The 9,551-nt window shown below is 44.5% G+C and overlaps 1 protein-coding gene across 1 annotated transcript; it reads right to left on the reverse strand.

Moving 5' to 3' along the window:
* Window positions 1–7,715: 7,715 nt before the first annotated feature.
* LOC146551967 (uncharacterized) lies at window positions 7,716–9,263 on the reverse strand. The gene has a single exon (XM_085257678.1). The coding sequence runs from the start codon at window positions 8,864–8,866 to the stop codon at window positions 8,258–8,260; it is 609 nt and encodes a 202-aa protein (XP_085113804.1). The 5' UTR covers window positions 8,867–9,263; the 3' UTR covers window positions 7,716–8,257.
* Between the last annotated feature and the right edge of the window lie 288 nt (window positions 9,264–9,551).

Genomic DNA, 9,551 nt, shown 5'->3' on the forward strand with positions numbered 1-9,551 from the left:
CTCATGGAGGAAATCCTGGCTTATCTTTGGTGTGGCGGTGAGTTTTATAACATGCAATTTGTCTCCTCTTTTTTTTTTTTTTCCCACCTGTCCCGTTTGGCTCTTTTGCCATCAGAATTATTGTCTAAAGGCAAAGAAAGATGCCCAACGGATTTACTTTACCAAATGGACCATCCCAGCCTTGCCGTATTGGTCTATTTGATTCACCTTTGCTTTCATTGTGTATTTTATTTTATTTTCACTTGCTACACGCGGGACAGACATGACTGGGGGAAAGAAAGGGAAGAAAGAAAGAGGGAAAGAAAAACAGCGGGGAAGAGGAACGGTGATAAAGGGCAAAAAACAACAAAACAAACAGATAAAAAATACATATATCAATCACCTGGATCACCTGTTGAGAAAGAAAAAAGAGAAAACAAGCAAAAAAAAAAGAGCAATATAATAAACAACATCATTGCGATGATGTGTGTGAATTGTTATGGTTCGAATTTGAGAAGAGACATACGACTGGAAGTCCATAGTGGGTCAACACAAATGATTTTATTAAAACACATATACGTGGTGAAGATGGGCTCTGCAAAACATCAGCCTCGATCTCCCCCGAACAATAGGTGGGTGTGATATTTATACTTATGATGACCAGTAACTCGCGTCACCGCAGATGAAAAACAACATGCATGTTCCAGTAATTCTATCTCAGGAGATATTCTAAAAAAGAACAGCTACTTCCTTTGTTCCTCCAGATGCTTCCTGTTATTACACTCTTCTGGGCTTATCAGAACTAAACTGTCACGTATGCAGGTACACAACATTTGCAGTCAGTTCACTCAGGCAGACTATGTGTCTGTGTTGTTAACCTTAGTGCATGACCCCCCTCTACGTCATCTGTTACCAGGCAAACTTCAGTGCAGCAGGCTGCTGAATGCACACAGGCAATATGTGGTAAATTATACTGTAAACATGTAGGCAATTCTTTCAACTTGAACTTTTGCTCCATAGATTAGTCGAACTCGCGCCGGCTGTAGCTTCAAACCATTAATTAACTTGACCTAGCTTATATGTGTATAACATGATTACAGTTGCACCTGCAATGAAAGATTATGTGCCTATGCTAACACCTGAAATACAGACTTTAATATAACATCAACAGTTTCAATAACTGTGTCAATCAAATGATAATAATGATAAATCATCAGTGATGCAACAGTAATAACAAGGACTATGAATAGTAACATAAATAATATTTCATCCCAACAGAATATAACAGTAAATACTAAATATTGAATATTATTGTGCAGCACGTAAGATCGACAGCACACTGTGTGCTTTGAGGTAGGAGCCAAAAAGGGTGTAGTTTGTGTCTGTGAGCACCCGTGTGTGCAAGCGCACTTATATTTAAAAGGTTCCTTCATGTAATAATGTGTTAGAGGGTGTGGGGAGTCATAGCCCCATCCTCCAGGGTATGAAGGAGATCCAGGCTCCGGACATCCAGAGGCCCTCAGAGCACAAAAGACCAAGGAAGACCAACAGAGGGGCAACCGTGCCACTCTCCCAGAAAGAGCTGAGGAGGGGTCACTCAGCAGCCGCGGAGCAGAAGCCAGGGGGGGTTGCAGTGACGTGCACGTGAGCTCCGCCGGCAGCCAGCTGTGCCAGAGTGGACCGAGCCCCAAGCCGAGAGGCTGAGGGCGCCCCCACCCCCAAAGGGGCCCGAGCGAGCCCCAGGCTCCAGGCCCCGACAAGCAGCCACCAAGGAGTGAGCCGGTGCGTACCTGGACGCCCATCCCCGGACACAAAGAACCACCAACGCACTGATGTCTGAGGGCGTCTGCCACTGGCATGGGGAGTGGTGGGGGGAGATAGGCCTCCATGCCTCGGAGGGCCTGAGATGTCTCTAGAGAGACATGACATATGGACACAGACAAACAGGCGCACACAGATACAAACATCCATTCCCACCCTCATGCTCTTATATGCAATTACTCAGCACTTACCCAATGTGGAGACAGACATAAATAGACACTGTACACACAATCACACTCCCCAAATGCACTCTATACCCCAGGTCTAGGTACCCTTGCCCCTGGAAGGGGAAACTGCACCCAGACCCAGGTAGTGTTACCCTTTTCCCTGGGGTGGAGACAAGCAGACTGGCCCGACTCCGCAGCAGCAGGGAGGCCCCACATTCCAGACCCCAATCGGATGGCCAAAACCTCCTCCCAGCCCCCCGCGCCAACAGGCAACAGAGAACGGGGGTGTGTGAAGACTCCAAACCTCCCTCCGCCCACTCATATGTAGTGTTGATGCATGTGTGTTCTAAGGTGCATTTAAAACCCAGGAGGGCATGGAGCTACCTGCCAGAGAGCAGCAGGTAAGCGCATAGCCCCTCCTGATAGCCCTCAATGTCTACGCGCATTTAAAATTGAGAGGTGGGCAACGGCGCAAGGGGTGAGGTTGTACACCCTGATGGTCTTCTGGATGCCGTGTAGCGTGCCCACCCCCAAGGTCCTATATGTATGTGTAATGAGAGTGTGAGTAATATAAATGTCTAAGTTGTGGGATAAAATTGAGGCAGAGGCAGCCAGAAGGGGATAGATGCCTCCCCTGCACCCTGGTGACACACCTTTACCCTAAGGCCCTGCATGTGTGGGTGATTGTGGTGGAGCGGGAAGAGGGAGGCAGCTGGAGATGGGGAGGGAAGGAAGGGAGGGGTAAGTGGCTCCTCCCTGGGGCCAGCTCCCCCGCTGACCCCAGTAGGCACCCCCATACTCTGCAACCCACCAGGACAAGGGGGCCCAAGCCCATCCGGACCGGGGCCCAGTTTAGCAGCGCCGCCCAGCCCCACAGAGCCTGGGGCAGCCCACCCGACCCCACCACAGAGAAAACTGCACCCACCCCGTCATCCACTCATCTTCAAGACTACACAAGACAATAGACACCCAGGCTGAATTTGTCTCCTCTTCAAAACCACTTTACAGGAATTTCTTTTTTTATTACTCGAACATGAAAAGAAATGTGACAATGCACTTTCATGTGCTTTTCATGTAACATGGTATTTTTTTTTATTTTGTATTTTTCATTATTTTGAAGTTCAGATTCTACCCATTTTAAAAGTGTCACATGCAGGACTTGAGCGGTTTTTGGACACCAGGGAGTTGATGGCGGCATGCAAAGGAAACCAAGGCAACGTTCTCACAGACCACACACAGTGATACCGGCATTTAAAGAGGAAGCACAAGTTTCTATGGGCGTTTTGATTTGGGGTTCAAAGCTTCCGCGGGCTGTCTGAATTCTAAATATTATGAGTCCCACTTTTATGTTTAAAGTATTAACATTCATTATTCCTCCTTTTTAGTTATGCTGCTACACAAAGTTCGACAGATTCATGCATATTTATGCATTAGCTGCTGAAATCAAAGTAAACATCTTTTTTGTTATGATTTCCCAAAATTTCAACCTGACAAATTGTCAATCATATTTTAAGTCTTACTTCGGAACAGATGACCAAGCCAGTGGCACAGGTGGTCTACAGATGTGAGTTGTAAGTTGAGCGAATAACATTATTTATTTACTTTATCTCCATGAGGTCTGTCATCATACTAATAACAGTAACCATATGCTATCAAAATATATGATTTTTGCCTCTTTTTTTCTCTTTTGGGCTAGATTGCACACAGAGTTAATAAGCATAAACTCTCCATTGGACCTCAATATAATAAGACAGGATCACACACTCCTCAAATATACTTCTGATTATTTCCAGAGAATATTTATAATCAGCAGGACATGTTGCACATCTTCATTTACACTGAAGGTGCCCAGTTTCCACTAACTACAATTATTTGTTCCAAAAAAAGTACTATAGACAGTCTAAAAAACTTTGACTACTGGGCTTTGTAAGTTGGGGTCCTGGCAGGTTTGGGATTCTCTCTTCTCTTTCTGTAGTTTTTGTTTCTCTCCCTCTGAGAAAGAGTTGTGGATTTGGGGTTTTCCTCACTGGTCCAGTGTTTTTTTTCTTGGTTTTCTCCCCTGCACCTGTTCTACATTACCTCAATGGCTTGTGCTTCTACTCATCATGAGGTCATTGCTGTCATTATGGTTGGAATTGGGTCTCCTATGTCTCATACGTGTTCTCATGCTTTTCATCCTGTAACCTTGATTTCCTTTTCTCCAGTTGCATGTGTGTTCTCATATTTCTGTTACCTTAAGGAGTTTCACAGATGCTTTCCCTTACCTGAGCCCTCTGGCCACTTCAGTCACTGCACTAATAAAGAAAATGGCTAAACTGAAAAACACCAGTCTGCCCACTCTCTGCTGAATCTCTTTCCGTGGGAGCCTCACCTGCTTGTCAGTAGCCCATGTAAATCTCCTGCTCATGATACCAACAAGTAAGGTTTCAGAGTCAGTTTGCAAATATTACAAAACCTTTTTTTAATCTCATCTTGGGCACTTTGCATTTCTCCTTTACTATCTGGAAGAATCTCCAATCCTCCCTCTTACCCGTTTCCTGAGACATCATTCTTTATTTACAAGAGATTCTGTAATTGCATTGCTGCTTCTTGCTGATATTAAAACTAAGAGAAAACATTTTAAAAGTGATAATCATGTACTATTATCTAACTATGTAATGCAACACATTTATCAGAGTAAATGTGTTGTATTAATGTAAATAGTTTTCTTTTTAGGTCAGTTCTTTGTATCTCACTGACTAAGGGAACCACAAGTAAAGCACAGGCAGTGAGGTAGCAAGCAAGATAGGTTTTATTTCAAATTATTGAATTTTGGAGTAGACCTTGGCCTGAAATGCTGCAAAAAAAAGTTGGAGGCAAGGGCTAAGTTGAGAGATCATTGGAGTTTTATTGGCTGGTATACGGGGCAGGCAGAGAAGATGTGCATGGAGCTGGCAGGTGGGAGACTGTTGTGGCTTATCTGGCTGGTGTTAGTTTTAGCTGGAAGTTGCTGGCAAGCAAGTCTGGGCTGTGATCCTGAGACACATAGCATAAGCATAAACTTCATGAAAATAAAAGTTGTATTCACTTTTCTTGAGTTTGATAGTACAGGTCAAACTAACACACTGGCAAGGAGTGTGTAAAATGGCGGCGGGGGGTTCAAAAATCCACCTCCATAAATGGCTGTAAACATATTTTTCAAATCCTGTAAAGATGGAATTGACTTGCCTTTGAAGCCCACCTCTAGTGGTCTTTAGAGGAACTGCAGGTTTTGGTACTCTGCATTGACTTCACTTTTCAGAATTTGTTGCTTTTGTATGAGAAGCTATTTTTGTTTGTTTTTGACACACTTCAGCTGGCAGATTATCAAAAGGGAGAACTCTGTTCAGTCCAGACTTAGACAGTGAACATCTATTAGAGTGGAGAAACATGAAAGCGGTGCATGTAAGCTTACATGGATCCAAAGCAAACAGTCACACTAAGTGATGAGACTTGTTCTGCTTGTGATTTCTAGGGGTTTCTCACCAACTCGCCACCCCTCCCCAGCTTTATGTCACATACAGGCTGAATCTCACTGAGTGTGTTGGCGTTTTCATCTCTGTTGCAGGTTGCTTCTTGGCACCAGTTATCATCTCCTTTCAAGTGAGGAGCACCTCTAAACTATCTGAGTGTGTGCCAGGCATTTGGACAGGTGCCTAAAGTGGCAGCATGCCGATTCCAGTCCCCCAGGGCCTTGCCTGTATTTGATACGCTACATCAGACACCTCACAGTCAAGCATGTGCTCACAGGCCAAGCTTTGGGACCAAAATTGTCCTTCCTATGTTTTGAGAAGGCCTTCCTCGGGGCTGGTAAACAACTCTGCTTGTTAGAGCAGTTGTAGCTGTCAGAGATGTAGAAAACAAAAAAAAACTTGCTCCCTTCTCGTTTATCCCACAGGCAAGTCTTTTAAGGAGGTGCATGCGCACGAAGCAGCTTCGTTGTGCTCTAATTTATGAAATCCTTTATTTCTCTGTGGGAAAAAGTTATCGCTCCAACTTCTGCAGTGCAAGTGTCTCTTCTGCACTTTTTCTTATCACACCAAAGTCTTCCTTTAAGACCTAAGGGAATGCACCTAGTTAGTTAAGACCAACATAAAAATATACTGCTGCTGCTGCTTTCAAGAAAGACACTGCTTGCTCCAATTTGAGCTGCCATGAATAGAAATATTCATAATGAAAAACATAGATTTTATAGAGAAAGCTATTTATACTATAATACTGATTTTAACTAGCTCTCCCCCAGTAAAATGTTGCCATTAAAAGAAACCATGAAAGGAGGAGGAGGAGGAAAGGAGTATCATTAAAGGAGACACTGTTTCTGATATAACTTGCATCTACATTTTTCAGCAAAAGCAGTTCAGAGTTTTTGGATTCTGTAATTATTCCTCTGTAGCAGTTGCTACAGTTCTCAATATGCACAGGGGATTAGAAGGAAATGATGCATGCATGTAATCCGCTGGTACTCGGCATGATCAGTCTCACTGTGCAACATCAGGGCTGCCGGTAGTTGAAAATCATTCAACTGAAAGACCCGACTTAAAGGATAATTCTAGTTTATTACAGCCCCTTTTCCCTGTTAATATGGCTCCTAACTTTGCATGTTCCACCTCCACGGTAAACAACCCTGCACATTCTTAAACATGCAAACAAATGTGCATGTGCAGATGAATATGCAGGGTGATTAGCTCAGTCAGTATCCCTATTGCAGTTAGCAAAATGGCAGGGTGGCTAATTACTGTGTTTACTTTTAGTCATAGTAGAAAACAAACAATAATTTATGTAAGCTAGCTAACTAGCTAAACATCATCTACTTTTTTCCCAGTGATTGGTGGTACTCTGAGCATGTCAGAGTACTAATTAGCTTTCACAATCAGCCTGATAGCATGAAATGATACATCATTGTTACCACAGTAGTTTTTTCACACAGTTTAAGAAGGGGTAAAAAGATGACCATAACCCTAGACCCCATTTTACACCATATAAGTCATAAAATAATAAACCAAATGTATAGCTATTATAGTTCAATATTTTCTGATACATGTGCCAAATTTCAGATTTTTACTTGCATTCCCTAAACAGAAAAAAAAAGGTTTTAGTGTTCTGGGTCAGATTTGGGTATAAAACAAATCTGAATTCAGTTGAGTGAAGTTGGTTATTTTTAATTTTTTAAACACATTTTTTACAGATTTATTTGTGTATTTTCTTGTTTTTATAGCTGGTGCTTCAGCCCCTGATCTTATGTTCCTTCTTCCAGATGTTGCTTTCCACTAGTATTGCCACATCTATAATAACTGTACTTATATGTATTTTAAAAACTGAACACATTGCATTGTTCCACTTTATAGGAAAAATACTGAGAGATTCTGTATTTAATAACTAAGTAGCATCTTTTTCTTCCCATGGCAGGTTTATTTGCTTGAGAGCCTAATTTATGTAAGAAATATTACAAACAAACACACAAAAAATCTCCCATCTGTGTGTTTTCCACAGGGCTCAGTATTTGCAGTAAGCAAAATGCGCACAGACACATTTGGGAGAAGATTTTGCATAACAATAGCAAATTACAGTGAACACTTTTTTTTTTTTTCAAAAATGCTGTTTTTATTACAATAAAATTGTGATGAAATAATCACCCTCCCTGGAGCGCTGATGGTAATTATCAACAACTTCCAGAAATAATAAGTGCCACACACGCAAACACACAGAAGACAAATCCGGCACTGTGGTTAAGAGATTCTTTTTTTTTTTTTTTTTCCGCCTGTCCCATTTGGTTCTTTAGCCATCAGAATTGTTGTCTGAAGACCAACAAGGATACCCAATGGATTTACTTTGCCAAATGGATCATCGTGGCATTGCCGTATTGGTCCATTTGGTCGATCTTTGTTTTTATTATTTATTATATTTTATTTTCAGATGTTACAGACGGGACAGACATGAGTGAGAGATAGGAAAGGGAGAAAGAAAGAGGAAGGAAAGGAAAAACAGAAGGGGAGAGGGACAGTGAGAAAGGGGGGGAGAAAAAAAATCTCCTGGATCACCTGTTGAGAGAAGAATAGAAAACAAGCAAAAAAAGACAAAAAAAAAAAAAGAAACAAAGCAACATACTAAACACAACACCATCGCATTAATCTAGCTAAGTGTAAACAGCAGTAAATACTAAATATTCAATGTTGTTGTGCAGCACGTAGGACAGATGTGCTTCGAAGTAGCAGCCAAGAAAGGTGTAATTTGGGTCTACGAGCAGTGAACACCCGTGTGCATACCTGTGTGGATCAGCGCGCTTGTATTCCAAAGGTTTCTCCATGTAACGATCTGCTAGGGAGTGTGGGGGGGCCACAGCCCCATCCTCCAGGGTGTGAGGCAGGTATGGAGGAGATCAAAACTCCAGACATCCAGAGGCCCCCAGAACACAAGAAACCATGGAAGACCAACAGAGGGGCAGCCGCGCCACTGTTCCAGTAAGAGCTGAGGAGAGTCCCAGATGAGGGTTCACTCAGCAGCCGCGGAGCAGAAGCCAGGGGGAGTTGCAGTGACGCGCCCGTGAGCTCCGCCGGCCGCCAGCTGTGCCTGAGTGACCGAGCCCCAGGCCGAGAGGCCGGGGGCACCCCACCCCCGAAGGGGCCCGAGCGAGCCCCATGCTCCAGGCCCCGATAAGCGGCCGCCAAGGAGTGAGCCGGTGTGTACCTGGGCGCCCACCCCCAGACACAAAGAACCACCAACGCACCGACACCTGAGGGAGTCCGCCACCGGCAGGGGAAGTGGTGGTAGGTGGAGATAGGCCTCCAAACCTTGGAGGGCCTGAGGTGTCCCCAGAGAGGTGGCGTCTGATACCCAACCTGACATATAGACACAGACATACAGGCACACACAGACACAAACATCCATTCCCCCCCTCATGCTCTCATATGCACTCACTCCACACTCAACCAACGTGGAGACAGACATAAAGAGACGCTGTACACACGATCACACTCCCCAAGCGTACTCTACAAACCGGGTCTAGGTACCCTTGCCCCTGGAGGGGGGAACTGCACCCAGACCCAGGTGGTGTTACCCTTTTCCCTGCGGTGGGGAGAGGCAGACCACCCCGACTCCGTAGCAGCAGGGAGGCCCCACACTCCAGACCGCAGTCGGACGGCCAACTCCACCTAGCCCTCCCGCTCCAGCAGGCCGCAGAGAATGGGGGTGGGAGAAGACTCCAAACCTCCCTCCACCCACTCATTGTAGTGTTGATGCATGTGTGTTCTAAGGTGCAATTAAAACCCAGGAGGGCATGGAGCTACCTGCCAAGGAGCAGCAGGTAAGCGCATAGTCCCTCCTGATAGCCCTCAATGTCTAAGTGTATTTAAAATTGAGAGGTGGGCAACGACGCCAGGGGTGAGGTGTACACCCTGATGGTGATTTGGACTCCGTGATTGTGCCCACCCCCAAGATCCTATATGTATGTGTAATGAGAGTGTGAATAATGTGAATGTCTAAGTTGTGGGATAAAATTGAGGCAGAGGCAGCCAGAAGGGCACAGGGGGGGGGGGGGGGGGGGTAGCCTCCTCTGCACCCTGGTGACAT

The sequence above is a fragment of the Mchenga conophoros genome, linkage group LG19 (assembly GCF_057382185.1).
Source record: "Mchenga conophoros isolate Kocher_MC1m ecotype Shallow Benthic linkage group LG19, M_conophoros_male_GT1.1, whole genome shotgun sequence".
NCBI lineage: Eukaryota > Metazoa > Chordata > Actinopteri > Cichliformes > Cichlidae > Mchenga > Mchenga conophoros.

Coding starts and splice junctions, on each gene's coding strand:
- LOC146551967 (XM_085257678.1), bottom strand. CDS start 8,866: ATGTTTGTGTCTGTGTGTGCCTGTATGTCTGTGTCTATATGTCAGGTT.